Source organism: Chrysemys picta, chromosome 2 (genome assembly GCF_011386835.1).
Source record: "Chrysemys picta bellii isolate R12L10 chromosome 2, ASM1138683v2, whole genome shotgun sequence".
NCBI lineage: Eukaryota > Metazoa > Chordata > Testudines > Emydidae > Chrysemys > Chrysemys picta.
In genome coordinates, this window is record NC_088792.1 from 78,156,504 (window position 1) to 78,172,217 (window position 15,714).

Sequence of the window (15,714 nt, forward strand, 5' to 3'; positions counted from 1 at the left end):
TGGCACTCCTTTGTTGTTCCCTCTCCCGATGGAGAGAGAGAGAGAGAGACCAGGCAGGTAAAACATCGCCTGAAAACATACCTGAAATGATGCAGCTAAGATTACAAAAATTGTAAGTACGGGCAAGGAAGTGCGTGAGATTACCTTTTGTTTTAGCTTGTGAATTTTCCCTATGCTAAGAGGTAGTTTTATTCCTGTTTTTTGTAACTGTGAAGCTAAGTCCAGAGGGGAGTCCTCTGTGTTTTAAATCATTTTATTACCCTGTAAAGTTACCTTCCTTCCTGATTTTGCAAGTGTGATTTTTACTTTTTTCTTTATAATAAAGCTCTTCTTTTAAGAACCTAATTGATTTTTGTGCCCTAAAGATAAAGGGTTTGGTCTGTGCTCTCATTGTTAACCAGTTAGTTGGTATATTAGTCTCAAGCCGGGAAAGGGGGTAAAGGGGCTTAGGGGGGGATATTTTGGGGGAATACGGACTCCAAGTGACCCTTTCCTGAATTTTTGTGTAAATCAGTTGATGGTGGTAGCAATACCGTCCAAGGACAGGGAAAGGAATTTGTGCCTAGGGGAAGTTTTTAACCTAAACTGGTAGAATATCAGATTAGGGAGTTTTTCATGTGGGTCCTCACATCTGTACCCCAGAGTTCAGAGTGGGGAGGGAACCCTGACATGAGTCATTGGTAACTTTCCTTGCAGCTTGTACAGGAGCGTGGCTGCAATCCAGGGAAGCCCTCTGCTCTTGCCAATAGGCCTATGCCATGCAGGAGGAGCTTCCACAACCCCCCAAGAGTACCCAGGGTAATTCAAGATCCTTCCCTGGGCAGAGTCCAGCCCCATATCCCTCTGTGACTCCCTCTTCTCCTCAGTCTCCTACCTCTCTACTCACTCCTTAAGGGTAATCCTCATTATCCCCCTCCACTTTCAGGGAGGATTTACAAGGCTCTGTCCTTGGTCCTCCTGATCCTCCCCACCCCTACCTTACCTGTGGGTAAACTCATCCACAAACACAAATTCAACTACCATCTCTAGGTGGGTGAATCAGATCTCTACTCCAACCTGGCTCCATCCAAACAAATCTCAGCCAGGCTGTTTGATACCTTCCTCCTGACATCTACCCCTCAGCTCAAGCTTTACAAAGCTAAAACAGAACTCTTTAATCCACTCCCCAACCCAAGCTTGATCACTATAGTATCTTGGCTGTCGCTTAAGTCAATAACCTGGGTATCATCTTGGACTCAGACCTCTCTCTAGATTCTCACAACCAGGCTATAGCAAAGTTCTGCAAATTCTCTCTCTATAACAGGGGTCTGAAAGTCCTGGCCCGCAGGCCATCTGCAGCCTGAGAACCTCCCCATTGCGGCTGGCGGAGGAGAGACATAGGCAGACACGCTGCCGGCAATGTCTGCTGCAGGTGCTGCCCCCCCACAGCTCCCATTGGCCGAGGGAGAAGGACAGAGATATCATCACTAGTCGCCAGGCAGAGTCAGCTATGGAGGCAGCATCACTTTTTTCCACAATGACTATAAACAAGTCAAAATACCCAACACAACTATCTGATGCACACCTTGAGCAGTTGAAATGTTCAGGATTGCAGCAGTTACTGAGGCCAAACATCAGCAAACTGACAGAACTGAAGCGTTGCCAGGTGTCTGGCTCTGGCAGGCGAAGAATTGTATAAATTTGTATGACAGTTTTATTATTTCTAAGTAATTTGAAAAAAAAATACAATATAAATGTTTTCTTTTCTGAACACCATCTTCAGTGACATTATTGGCTCACTGGGAGGATTTGAGGACTGGCACAGGCCCGAAGGTAAATTGAATTTGAGACCCCTGCTCTATAACATCTCTAGGATATGGCCTTTCCTATCCACCCACATCAGAAACTCTCATCCAGGTTCTCATCATCTCACATCTCAGTTACTACATCTTTTTCTCTGGCTTTGACAAATGCAGTCTTATCCCATTCACATACATTTGCATGCTGCTGCAAAAATCATTTTCCTAGCCCGTCACTTGGACCATGTTTCCCCTTTTGCATCCCTCCATTGGCTCCCTCATCTGTCATATCAAATATGTAAGCTCCAACATGTTTTCACTTTCAAAGCCCACCTCTCATTCAGTAAACAAAAGTCAACTCCCACCTTCACTTGGCCCATCGTATCAGCTTGTGCACTTAAGTTTTCAGAGAAGCACCTTCATGCTTTCTCCTATGCTGCCTCACTTTTGGGAGGTACATCCTGCAAACATTTGCCAAGCCACTTCATTGTTCTCCTTCAAATTTCACCTCTCCTTCACTGTGATGCCTACAAAAAAATTGACAATGGTTAGGCTGCTGGTGTGCTGTGACCACTGCCCATTGTACTGATCAATGTTGTCTCAATGTTTCCTTGTACTTCTCTGTCTGTATCCATCTGTTGTCTCTTGCCTTATACTTAGATTGTAAGTTCTTTGGGTGCAGGGACCATCTTTTTGTTCTGTGTTTGTACAGCGCCTAGCCAAGTGGGGTCCTGATCCATGACTTGGACTTCAAGGCACTACAATACAAATAAGTATTAGGTGCTACCAAAACAGAAAAGAAGAAATGACCCCTGCTGCAAGGAGCCGAACACACTAAAGCCATACAAGCAGAGGGGAGGACAAATGAGGAAACACAACATATGGAGAGAGAAAGCAAGCTGGAGACTGTCCCTGTATTGGTTATATAAGGGCATATTAGAATAAACCACCCCATTGGTCTGACTGGAATTTTAAAGCACATGCTGCTACCCTTTGAATGAAGGGCCTGCTCCAGTAAACGCTTATGCACTTACATTTACATGCAAACATAGTTCTACCTAGAAGTCAATGGGACTGGCAAACATTAAATAATAGTGCCCATCTCTTACATTGTGCTTTTCATCAATAAATCACAAAACACATTACAAAAGAGATAGGTATCATTACCCTGAGTTTACAAATAGGGAAACAGACAGGGAGAGGTAAAGTGACTTACCCAAGGTCACCTAGCAGTCCAGCAGAGCCAGGACTAGAATCCAAGTCTCCTGAGTCCCAGTCCAATAAACTGGCTTCTAATTCATATATATAGTTACTTCTGAACCTAAGTAGCTGCAGGATGAGTGTCTAACTCCTGCAGCTAGCAGCTGTGGCAGATTCATTAAGCTCATTTGATGACCAGGCATTAGAAAAAAAACAAAGAACCATATTCTCCCAGTGCAAGCTATGACAAACATGATTCCCTGCCCCCCAATAAATTGGGTATATAATTATTACATCAAGCACCTGCTCAGGAGATGGATTCACAGTGTGCTGGATTGTTTATTTGTTCCTTTGTATATTTCAAATTTGGTGGCAGGTTCCTATATAGAATGACTCAGTGTTCTCTTTTTCCCCCCACAGGGCGATGAACAGTTTTTCTTCCTTGCTTTTTGATAGAAAATCTTTTCTGGTAATTTGAACAAGTCTGTCTCTCACTCTTCTTGGTATGTTGGACAGTGAAGTAGAAAAGATTTCTGTTTCAATCTCTTCTCTTATAGTTGGATGTGTAGTAGTAGGATTTTATGTTTGTATTTTGTATAATTTAGAATGAAGGATAACGAATAATAAGATAATAATATAGCATGTATTAATGTATGATTTGACCATATCCTGCTAGCCACCCATTTTGAATAGCAGAAAGGAATGGTCTAATGTGCTATTGGTAGAGATGCATCAGCCAGAATCTATGTCTGGGCTGATTTCAAAGCAATAACAGACCTTTTAGGATCACCACTTTGTTGTAGGTTTAGCATTTTAAAATAAGTAAAAGAATGCAATGTTTGTTTTTCTTTTGCATTGCAACTTGATGTTCCTGTTCAAATGTTTTGTGTCAATCAATTGTGTTTTGTGTGTGAATGAAAAACGTGTGTTAAAAGATAAGCGTGAAGGCCATCACCGAACCAGATGTTCTAGGGAGGAACTGAAAACAGACACAAGGGCATTGATGGCAGCAGCACCAATTTAGTGCAGTAGTGAAGACAAGCCCTTAGAAGGAGGGGCCAATTGAGTAGAAGTGGGGGTGGTTGATCCCCTTTTTTCCTGTTTGGCTCTTCTCTTGAATAATTCATAGAGCTTAGAGAAGAAGTGATGATGGTACTGGAATGGCCTGTAACTTTGAGCAGTTTGGGTTCTACTAAACTGCCTTTTCGTTGCAGGCATATAAATCCCCAATGACTGCAATGTTGCCCTGGAATCCTTGAGTGTGTGTAGAGAGGAGTCCGTATACTCACTGAAGAGCTTAGATCCGTCAAGCACCTCTATTGGAAGACCAGAGAACTTGAACCAGGACACACTCATGATCACAGCTGCGGCCATGTATCTGGAGGCTGTGTTGAAGGCATCTAGGGCAGCTTGGAGGGAGCTTTTTGAGATTAACTGCCCATCCAAGATGGACTGAAATAGCTCTCTTTGGATTTGTGGGAGGTGGTAGATAAAATGTGTAAATTTTGAGTATGTGGTAAAGTTGTATTTTGCCATCAAGGCCTTATAGTTGGCAATACAAAATTGAAGAACAGCTGACAAGTAGCTTGTTCTGCCCAGTAAATCCAGCCACTTGGATTCCTTGTTCATTGGAGGTCTAGATTGAGCCTGATGGCTTCTTTTGTTGGCTACCTTCATCACTAGGGAATTAGGGCTGGGGTGGGAAAAGAAATCTTACATTCTTTTTAGTGGGATGTAGTACTTCTTGCCTGACTTTTTACAGGTGGGTAGAACTGGAGCTGGTGTTTGCCACAGGGTATGTGCAAGAGCTAGCAATGCCTCATTAACAGAGCAATCTTCCCTTGTGGATTGATATTCAAAATATCCACCAAAGAGAGTTGTGTCTTGAAATTATCAGCACAGGAGGGCACTGGTGGCGTTACACCCTTTTCCGGGGATGAAGAGGACCTGACTGAAGGATGTAAGATCTCCTTGGGCTGAAGTTCTTGTTTCTCTTGTGTATCATCTGGTACCGAAGAAGTGTGCAGTAATGGGAGATGGTCAGTTGGTATCCATGAATGGTACAGTACCAGGTGGTGCTGGTGGTCCTTTCTTATCCTGTAGAACTGATCACTGAGATGGCCCCAAGGGTCCCAGTAATCCCACTGAGGAAAATAGGGGAAAGGTCATACTATCTGGGCCTACAATGTTTGGTAGGTCCCCTAGAGTCCTCATTTGAAGGACTCATGGGAGTTTGGTGGTACAGTACCAGGATGGATTTGTGTACAAAAATCTTCGAGTCTGATCCATCATCTCCTGAGCTAAGCTGGGGGGAGGAGGAAGAGGGGCGCTCAGGTATCATAGTCAGTACCAAAGATTAAAGACTTAGGTAAGTTTTAACTTGTAACTGTCTGGATGGTACTGGTGAGGGTGCTCTGATAGATCTCTGTAACTGTGGAGACTCAGGCTAATCAGAAATAAGATCCTCTAAAAACAGGAATCTAGCAGGCAGCAGAGGGTTTTGGTAGCCTCAGGTTGAGGCTTGGGTCAGTACTGGAAGTGGAAATGTTGACTGGTGGGATGGCGACTGCTGCAGTGTCTTGTCTCACTTCAGAGAGGAGGGAAGAGACCAGTTCTGAGGCACATGGTAGCCTGTGTGTACCACAGTGCAGAGAGGGATCAGATGGTTCTGGTGAGATAGATGGCTCTGGTGACAGAGGGCTTGTTCATATGGGGCTTCTTACATGGTACCAACACCTGTACTATAGACTCAGTTGGAGCACTAATTCTCCTGAGTGAGTCTTATGGATTGACCTATGCCTTTTCTTCATTTCTCAGGTTTGGGAGATGTACTTTTTCTTTAAAGTCTGTCTCAGTGGCCACAGACAAAGCTGAAACAGTGACCAAAGAGGCCTGCAACACTGAAGCCAACATACATGGGTGAGGGGGGAGGAAGTAGACCCTTCTGGAACACGAGCACATTTAATTAAATAGGAGTTTTAGTTTAGTCTGCTGGTCTTTTTTGGACCTGCCTTTGACCCTCTGACAGACTTTTCACCTTGAGGGGATGAGAGTCTCCCAAACAGTGCAGGCAATTAGAGTGCCCATCACTGTAGGGAAAAGACTTGTGGCAAGTCTAGCAGAGATTAACTCCTGAGGTTTTAGGCATAACATATTTTGCTCCAGCACTAATAAAGGTCCAAGAATAGGAGCCACCAAGCCTCAGGAGCACAATCATGCTAAACTAAATACAGCAAAATAAACAACAAAATAGATAAAGGCTTTCATGAGGTGAAAGGAGGAAGCTGAATATAGCTAACAGCAGAAGATGTTGTCTCGAGCTATCCGTGGTTGAGAAGGAATAAGCGGTGGCAAGCTTGGGCCTTCCTTTATCCCCTTATTCAGAGAATAAGGCATTGCTCTGTGCAGGCACAGGCCGCGGATATTACTTTTCAGTCTCTGCTTTAGCATGCATTGGCACATGCACATACAGTATTTTGTGAGAGCACCCATAGGGACGTACTCAAAAGAACAGTGGAGTAAGAATTAATACGGATACTTGCCTGTGGCTCAGAGGTCATCCACAAGCAAAATTAGGAGCTGTCTCTGAACCATAGCTTGGGTCCAAAGCCCTCCTTAGGAAGATCTAGGATATCTGTCGGGTAAGTGTTGCTTGGAAATAAAGTGACCCTTTAGCTGATTCCCAGAATTTACAAGCAGCTTGTGAGACTTTCAGAAAAACATTGATGCACTAGCTAGTCCATTTGCCTGTTACTGCAGTAATATTCCTAGGAGGAATTTGATTGATAGAGTTTATGGTATACATTTATAAATGCTTGTACTGTGCTTAGAGCAATGGAAAAGTACATTTTTTAAAAGTGCTATTTAAAACTTTCTAAATTTTCTCCCTTACACTAAAGATCCACTTTTTCCTATGAATCCTTCAAAGGGTCTAGTCCTCAACCTATACTCTCGCCACATCTTTCTTTACCTAGTACATATAATTGTCTGCTGGACTGGAGACTTTTCAGGGTTGGGATTGTGTTGTAGCATTATATAAATAATGGCTTTATTCATTCACTCTCACGTTTAGTTGACTTTCTCCTGTATTAGATCAGTTTCCCCATTTTATAGACAAATTGGAAATAATTTTATTACAGGTCTACAATGTATAGTTCCCTCCCCCATAGTTTTTTCCATTCTCCTCCCCGAATATGTTTTGATCTCTGCCTTAGAGTTGATGGGTTTGTTGTTTGTGTACCAATATTATTAATTGAGGTGACAGGTTTGTAAATTCATATTAAAACTATTCCAGAAAAAAAATGGTTTGGTTAAGATCAACATGGACCTTTTTGACAGCTGAAATAGCAAGAGGAAATTAGACTCGATGAGACATTCTACTCCCATTAATAGAATGATAAAATAGATTACTCTGAGTGGCCATTGACAGTGTTTAATCCCAGTTAGAGGACAATAGCCTCCAGTCACCTTTCTTTTTTGTTATAGCTGCTTTATTTTGTTTTTAGTTACAGGAGTTTTGTCATGATTTTATTGTATGTTTAAACAGATGGGTATTGTACAACAGATACAGTTCAGTGATTTGGCAACAGCCACTTTAAAAAACCAAGTGTTTAAACTGCTTGTTTGCAATAGATTTTTGCTGCATTTTTCCACGGAACACGGTCTTTATTTTCTCTAAAACATGAGGGCACAGCACACAACATCTTTCTACTGCCTTTTCTTTTGTAGCAGATTTGTCCTTGATAAAGGGAGGCTAAGGAATCCTTCAATGAGTATATTTCAAAAGCTTCAAATATGCAGAAATGAGGTTTTATGTTTTCATGCACTTTAGTATTGAAACTCCACTATAATTTTTTTCTAAAATAAAGCCCAAAAATAAACTGTGTAATGGATGTTTATTGAACTCTTTTGAGACATTTGTCCAACTTCACAAAGGGCCTTTACTTTGATATCAGATATGATCAAATGAACAGAACTGAAGAGTTTAGAAACCAAAAGTGTCTTCCTTGCAAAAACTAAAACAGTGCAAAAATAGTTTTGCAATTTAAACATGCTAAAATCTTAAGTTTCTGCCTTTTAATGCTAGTATGGTGTACCACTAGAATTTAGATAGGAAACACACTGGTGATCTCATCAGCAGGATAAGAGCTGTCATGCACATTTTAAATTACTATGTTAAAAAAATTACTGTACATGTGTAAGCACAGTAGTGAATTGTTCATGGAACAGCAATGCATCTGTGATTAGAAACCATTTCCTTCTTCATGTATATATTCTATACAGTTACTCCTCAGCAGTTCACGTATTTGGTCAGGAGAGCTGGACCATTATTATTGGTTGCAAGGGCAACATTTTACCACTATTGTACTTTAGCTTTATTCCTGATCAGATTATTCAAATGAGATCCCATGTTTAAAATAATTCAATAGATTTGTTTAGATAAGACAGCTAGTCTCAGATTTTTAGCATTGATAAGCAGCCAATATTTTAAAAAGTTCCCTGAAGAGCAAGCAAAAAAATCAAAGCTAACAAAGCAAAACATTCTAATATGTTAGTCTCAAGAAAATGAATTTTTTGGGAATCAGAAAAAAAATCTGTATCAAAAGTAGGAACTTAAACAGCAATATCAAGTATAATACCATACCCAGAATAAAAATTAGGAGAAAACATTAATATCCATAACACTTTTTAGCAGATTTCCAATTAGTAAATTAGGGAAATTGTGTACATTATACCCACTGTTGTAGTAAAAAAATTGTACACCTATTTAATAAGTATTAATAAAAATACTCAGGATAATCTTTGAAAGTTGTTCTAATCTCAGTATACCATGCGCTTCAGTGGGAGATTTCTCACATTGTTTATGATCTCAAGTGTTTCTCAAATACTGTGTACTGAAAGCTGAAATAACCAATCAAATGCTAACTTTTGACACATGATTCCACAGAGTGCACTGAAAAATCATCAGTAGGATGCTTAGTATATCTAGTGGGCTTTTAAACTAAAGACTAAATCCCCGAAATCTGATGATGGAAGTTTTGCACGTAGGAACATTAGTACACTGCTGTATTGTATGAGTAGCAGACTCATATCTGTTTCTTCCAGAACTATCACGTTTTAGGGAAGCTTAAAGCTGGGCCATACTATTATTCACAGAAGGGTGAAAGATTAGAGGGAGGGACGTTTAAAGTACCTAGTCTTCAAGAGTGAAACACTAAATATTTTGATTAGTTAATATACATTGTAATACAAGAAAATGCAATGAATTTATTTATATCGGAATGCAGATAATACTTTATTAACTGATCACAGTTTTAATGTCTGATTTAAAACCATAACTAATTTAGGAAACAAAAAGGGGGGGGGGGGAGAAGATGTTAAGGCTGACCATATATACAGAAAAAAATCTGGATACTGATAATCTGTACATTTTTTTATTAAGTTAACCCCTGCTTTTTTCTTTACACAAATAGTTTATTCAGTGTCTGAAGTTATCAAATTGGCCAATATTTTAAGGTCTTATGCTGGAATGAAAGTTTAGCCCAAGTTTTTGATGCAGTATAAAATCTCAAATGAGATCAGACAGGTTTGCTGTCATATTCCACATGAAGTGCTGAATTTTGGTCAGGTTAGTTTATTGTTGGTGCACAAAATTAAAACAAATGATTATCTTCTCTTCCAGCAAAACTAGTAGTTCTATGCCTCAAAGTTTAACCTGTATTAAATTAAACTGTAATAGGTTGGGAGATCAATATACATTAAGTGCCCATGCTACATATCATTTTCCAACTCTTTAAGCAGCCTTTAACATTATATGATTAAGTGGACATATGTGCCATTTTACACAATTACACCAACTTTTCAACAAAATCCAGGAATTAGTTAATTCTTTAAGTTGCACCGTGAACAGTAGTCCTATATGGTGTGGTATAGTTTTCCATCTGTATTAGCTCCCTTTTGTAAAGCTGGGCAACACATGAAATCAAGACATCAACTGTTTGTCCTTCTCTGAGAAAGTGTTTCAGCTGTCTAGTTCCAGTCACTGAAGGAAGAGGCAGAGGCAAGTTTAAATTATCCCAGAAAACTAAATAAATTGCTTTATTTGGTGTCTTCAAGATGCTTCACCTTCTGTGGGGGATGTAGGTGTTGTGGGAGAGACCATTTCAGGTTTTCGTGAAATTCTATCCAATTCTGCCTGAACATCAGTCAAGACTGGCTTCTGGCCTGTACCAAAAAAAAAAAAAAAAGCGCACAACACTTGGTCATGCTTGAAAATGAAAGGACTTGTTTTCCCACAACTATGTTATTTCTTAAGAACATCCATTAAAAAAAGAGTTAAGTTTTCCTGCTTTAAATACAATACTAAATAAGTTGTTTCATGCAATGTCACATTTACAAACTGCAGATACACTAGAGTAAAGATATAGTAAAACGGTGAACATATTTAGTTTGTAGCAATTTTAGACGTGTGGGTTACCCTACTGTTTGGCTAACAAGCCATTTTTACAATAGTTCTCTCAAAGTCTTGCACTGTATGTGGAAAGCAAATCCTATGAAATCCTAACATAAAATGATACACATTTCATCTCCTAAAATTTCTAGAAGGTATTGACCAATAAAGGTTGGGCTCACATTATCAGTATATATTATTCACACCACATATTAATATGTATTAAGCACACAACAATACACTGATTTATATTTCAAACAGTTATATGGCCAGAATTGGCCTATGTCTTCCTATACACCTATTCACTTATTCTAAGTACCCTTTAACACTTTGCAAAGCTGAAATCAACTTTAGCATTAGAAAATAATGAACTTGACCGATATTGATTTGATCTCTTGAATATATTTCATAATGAACCAAAGTGCTCTCAAGTAACTGACTGTACAATTTACCAACAGAAAAAACAAACTCTCTTCACATTCCCAATCACCTTATCTCCCTCGACATAGGCATGGGGGAAATAGGATTATTTTATCTACGTTTACATGAAAATTCTTATTTCAAGGACCACAGATCCATAATAGGTCTTAGTCGAATGAGCTTAAAAAGCAGACCAGACCTTTTCAGCTATTAAAGATCTGTGAAATTTCCTCCCCAAAAGAAGCCTATGACCAGTCTTTGCATATGAATCAGAATACACCCCCCACATGGATACTGCCCCCGTCTTCAAATACAGGCTGGAGATCCTTTGTGCCTCTATTCACCAGTTCTTCTTGATTGGGTTGATGACTCTGAATTCCCATCCACCCTCCCGAAGTGGGTATCACAAAGTTGTATTGTAATGCATATGGATAAGATGGCAGAATTGCATATGCATACAGTAGAATTGAAGTCAGTGTGGCAATCCTCCTATTGACAGGTTTTGCTAGGCTCTCATTCTGTATTCAGCAATAAAGGTTTCTGCTGCAGCTTTTCTAAAGTAGTCATGAGGCAGCTGCAGTGATTAGATGGAAGATGTTCTGGCATATCTGCTGAGGGCCAGAGTATAAGACCAACAGCTGACAATTTATGCTGTAACCATCACGTACCTCCCACCCCGAAGATTCTGGCTCTGTGTAGTTCTTTAAGATGTATTCCAGTAGAAGCAACACTTTGGGGTCTGTACTATTATCAGACAAGTATGATAGTTAGAGGTAGGATCAGCATGTCTCTGTCGCTCTGTAACTTAAGAGCCAATAACTTAAGACGGAGGAAAAATTTCTGTAACTCTATGATGTGCTCACCTTAACGAGGACAAAAGTATCACTCCATGGAAGAGAAAGCATCCCTAGGGAAGCTGGCTACACCAGATAATTCCTGATCAATATGGCCCCAGACTGAAGTCAGGAAGACCATGATGTCATGTAGATTTGCACTACAATACTTCGTAGTGAGGGTTGTGTGATCTAGGTAGCCAATGTTCAGTGATCACTGAGGGATTTAAACAACTAGGATTCCCAAACTATGCAGAAGCTATTGATGAAATCTCTGTGCCCATTCTGAATTTTCTCCCTATATTCTCTGAAATCAGCCCAGGAAAGAGCATTTTCAGTTGTGATGCAGGCCTTAATGGATCTTCGAGGCAGGTTCACATGGTGGCCAGGCAAAGTACATGAAGCTCAGAGTTTTTGAAAATCCTAGCATTCTGAGAACGGGAAGAGTAGGACTATTACAGTGGTACCTAGAAGTTCCAACCAGGTGGACCTCCATTGTGTTAAGTGCTGTACAAACATAAAAAGAGCCCATGCTCCAAAAAGCTTAGAATCTTAAAGGACAACAGGTGTGTGAAAAGAATGAAAATGCAGTAGTAAGAGCCTGTTTAACACCACTGGGAGCACTTGTGTGTGCATGCTAGGTGTGTTACAGGCATGCTCAGGGCCGCCCAGAGGATTCAGGGGGCCTGGGGCAAAGCAATTTTGGGAGCCCCTTCCATAAAAAAAGTTGCAATATTATAGAATACTATATTCTTGTGGGGGCCTCTGCGGGCCCAGGGCCTGGGGCAAATTGCCCCATTTGTGCCCCCCTCTGGGCAGCCCTGGGCATGCTAAGTGGGGATGAATATAGCTAGCATGCTTCCTTTATTTTCTAACAACACAGGCTCATGCAGCCATTACCCAGAAGGGCCTTTTTGCTCTCTTCACCTTCCCTTTATGATTAATCATACCTGACTTTTTTGCTGATGGTGGTAAATTGCTGCCACCACCTCCACTGCCCCCTCCTCCAGGGCTGCCACCGCCAACGCCAGGACCGCCTGGGGAACCGGTTTTTTTACTCAGCAAACTGTTGAAGAAGTTAGCTAGGACACCTTCGCTTGTGGCTCCAGCTACATCAAAAAAGTAGAAAGGTATTTCATATATGAAAAACAACATTTTCCAAATAAATGCTGACTACACAGTTGTTTGCAGTGTTGTAGTACTGGGTTTATCCCAGGATATGAGAAAGACAAAGGTGGGTGAGATAATATCTTTTATTGAACCAACTTCTGTTGGTGGAAGGTACAAGGTTTCAAGCTTCACTGAGCTCTTCTTCAGGTTTGGAGAAGGAAACCAAAAGCATTCAAGCTAAACACGAGAGGAGATAGATTGCTTGCAGCCTGTCTCAAATATCTATAAGACAATGGACAAAGTCCAGAAATCCATCCCAAACACATTGACAATCTCATTTTTATCCTCACCCATCATAACTTTATATTCAACAACACTTTGTCCAAACCATGTAAACAGCCATGCGTACTAAAATGCCTCCCCAGTATTCCAACCTCCTCATGGACCACCTCGAGGAAAATTTCTGTAAAAAAATCATCATAAAACAATATACAATGATATTTTCATCCTCTGGACAGATGACCAAAAAATTCCCTCAAAGATTTCCACCATTACTTCAGCAACCATCACCCATCCATCAAACTCTCTCTAGGACATCCCCACACCAGCGTCAACTTCCTGGACACCACAATCAGCTTCAACAATGGATTCCTACAGACAACTATATACAACATATACACAGACCACCACATTTGCCCATGCAAATCCAGCAACCAGCTTAGACACACCCAGAAATCTGGTATCTACAGCCAGGCACTTAGATACCAAACAATATGCTCTGAAGAGAAGATCTAGGATTCACATTTTAATGCACTTACCTTCACCACACAAGGATACGCCACTAGAGAAAAGTAGTTTGCATCATGGAACGGGCCACACAAATACCCCAGGAGAACCTGCTTCAATGCAGGAAAACAAGCCCACTGACTGAATACCCCTAATTGTCACTTATCCCACAATAGAACCCATGCCCTGTGGGATATCATACAGCAATTAAAAGCTATACTTGATGGGGACCACAGTCTGAAAGAAATATTTCCCAACCCTCACTTCTGGCCTTCAGATAACTCCCCAACCTCGCTAAGCTCACCAGAAGCAAGACAAGGACACCAACTGAAAGCAGCAGCAGAGACTGCTAAAACACCAGATGCAAAACCTGCAGCCATATCTCCACTACTACAATGATCAATATTCCCTTCAACACCAGACCTTTCAAGATCCACCGCTTCTACACATGCCTGTCAACATACTGGAGCATTTGATGCCCTTGATAAGGTACACCACAACTACATGGGTGAAACCAGACAACCGCTACGCTTTCAAATGAATTCACACAGAAAAGTAATAAGACAAAAAACACTCTACTACCCATGAGCAAACACTTTTCATGAAATGATCTCCCCATATCCGAGTTCTCATTTCTTGTCCTCAAAGGAACCTGCACAACACCTTCAAAAGATGGGCCTGGGAACTTAAATTCATTAATCTCCTGGACACTAAAAACCAAGGACTTAGAGACACTGGTTTTATGGCCCACTACAATAGTTGTAACACATCCTGCTGCCTACTAACCCTCCATTGTCCTACAACTTCAGCGGTGTTAATGGCCCAAGTCAACTTTGGTGACCCCTTTATGCTTCACCTGTCCCACCTTATATTTAGCTTGAACACTCTGGTTTCCTTCTCCAGACCTAAAGAAGAGCTCTCTGAGGCCTGGTCTACACTAGACATGATAAATCGATCCCCGATAGATCGATCACTACCCGCCGATCCGGCGGGTAGTGTAGACGTACCCTTAGGCTCAAAAGCTTGTCCCTTCCAGCAACAGAAGTTGGCCCAACAAAAGATATTACCTCACCCACCTTGTCTCTTACACATATTAGGTCAGTATAAACAAATACAAAAGTATTTCAAGTAAGCAGTCAAGAATAGCTCATTTATTCCCACATTTCCCCTGCACAAGAAATATACCTTTCATATTAGGATCAATTTTTTTTGAGCCAGTAGGGATGGGTGTGACACTGGCCACGTTGGATGTTACTGATCTGTTTGGCGTCCTAGGGGAGCCTCCAGGAACTCTTGGCGAGGCATCCTACACAAAAGTAGAAGATTGAATATTCAAACTATTTTGTGTACTCAACTTCCAGAAATAAACTATGTAATCTATTAATCTATACAAGCAGAACTATTCAATTACATTTTGCTATTTTTTCCACTTTTTTAAAAAAAGGTACATTTAATACTGATCATGTAATTCAATGGAATACTTGTTGCAAAAAATTAATCCGTTTTAAATGAGAAATCATGAAATGCTGTGAGATACACATTTTTACAGGAGTATGTATCATGCATTAGCAAAGCACTTAAAAGTTAACAGGAAAAAAACCAATAGTATTGCAACTAAGAACTGCAGTCCAACAACTGGAGGCACTGCAGAGGGGGGGGTATTTCACCCTGACGAGAGAGTACTAAAGCTCTGGTTGTTTGGGAAACTGCATTCACTAGTTCATGGAGAAGCTACACTAAGCTCTTCTTAGTATGAAGGCAAGTTTTGGCAAATATGGTGGAAAGAAGAATTTTTATTAAAAGCAAACTGCGTGGAAAACTTTTATTACTTTCATTGCCTCACAAAAGCAACTTAATAGGTCATATTACTGAGTAGTTGCTTGTCACTTGAAAAAAGGTTAGAGGAGTGGTCTTATAATTTTTTCTAAATTTGAATTTAAACAAGTAACAAGAGTTACATTGCTGAGCATTTTATATACTAGTTCCAGAAATTCATCTAAAATGTAGGTATACACATGTATCTACAAGTGTTCACACTTGTGAGTTCAATTTAATTCTGGGCTTAAGTACTTTTACAGCAATAAGAAAACTCTAGAAAGGCATTAAGAAAAAGCTTGTAGATCAGAAGTGTTCTTAG

General features: G+C 40.4%; 1 protein-coding gene and 1 long non-coding RNA gene across 2 annotated transcripts in view; one reads left to right on the forward strand and one right to left on the reverse strand.

The window, feature by feature from the left end:
• The first annotated feature begins 2,742 nt into the window (after nucleotides 1-2,742).
• Nucleotides 2,743-7,866, forward strand: LOC135981361 (uncharacterized). The gene is made up of 2 exons (XR_010598348.1): nucleotides 2,743-3,481; nucleotides 4,193-7,866. It is a non-coding gene; the product is annotated as an uncharacterized LOC135981361 (long non-coding RNA).
• Nucleotides 7,867-9,244: 1,378 nt separating this feature from the next.
• The window catches only part of DYNC1LI1 (dynein cytoplasmic 1 light intermediate chain 1), a 59,169-nt gene continuing 52,699 nt past the window's right edge, over nucleotides 9,245-15,714 (reverse strand). The window contains exons 11-13 of the mRNA XM_005278700.5: nucleotides 14,763-14,883; nucleotides 12,632-12,790; nucleotides 9,245-10,202 (exon numbers count right to left, since the gene is read on the reverse strand). Coding sequence (XP_005278757.2) covers nucleotides 10,090-10,202; nucleotides 12,632-12,790; nucleotides 14,763-14,883 — 393 coding nt within the window. The 3' untranslated portion in view covers nucleotides 9,245-10,089. The remainder of the gene's footprint in view (nucleotides 10,203-12,631; nucleotides 12,791-14,762; nucleotides 14,884-15,714) is intronic.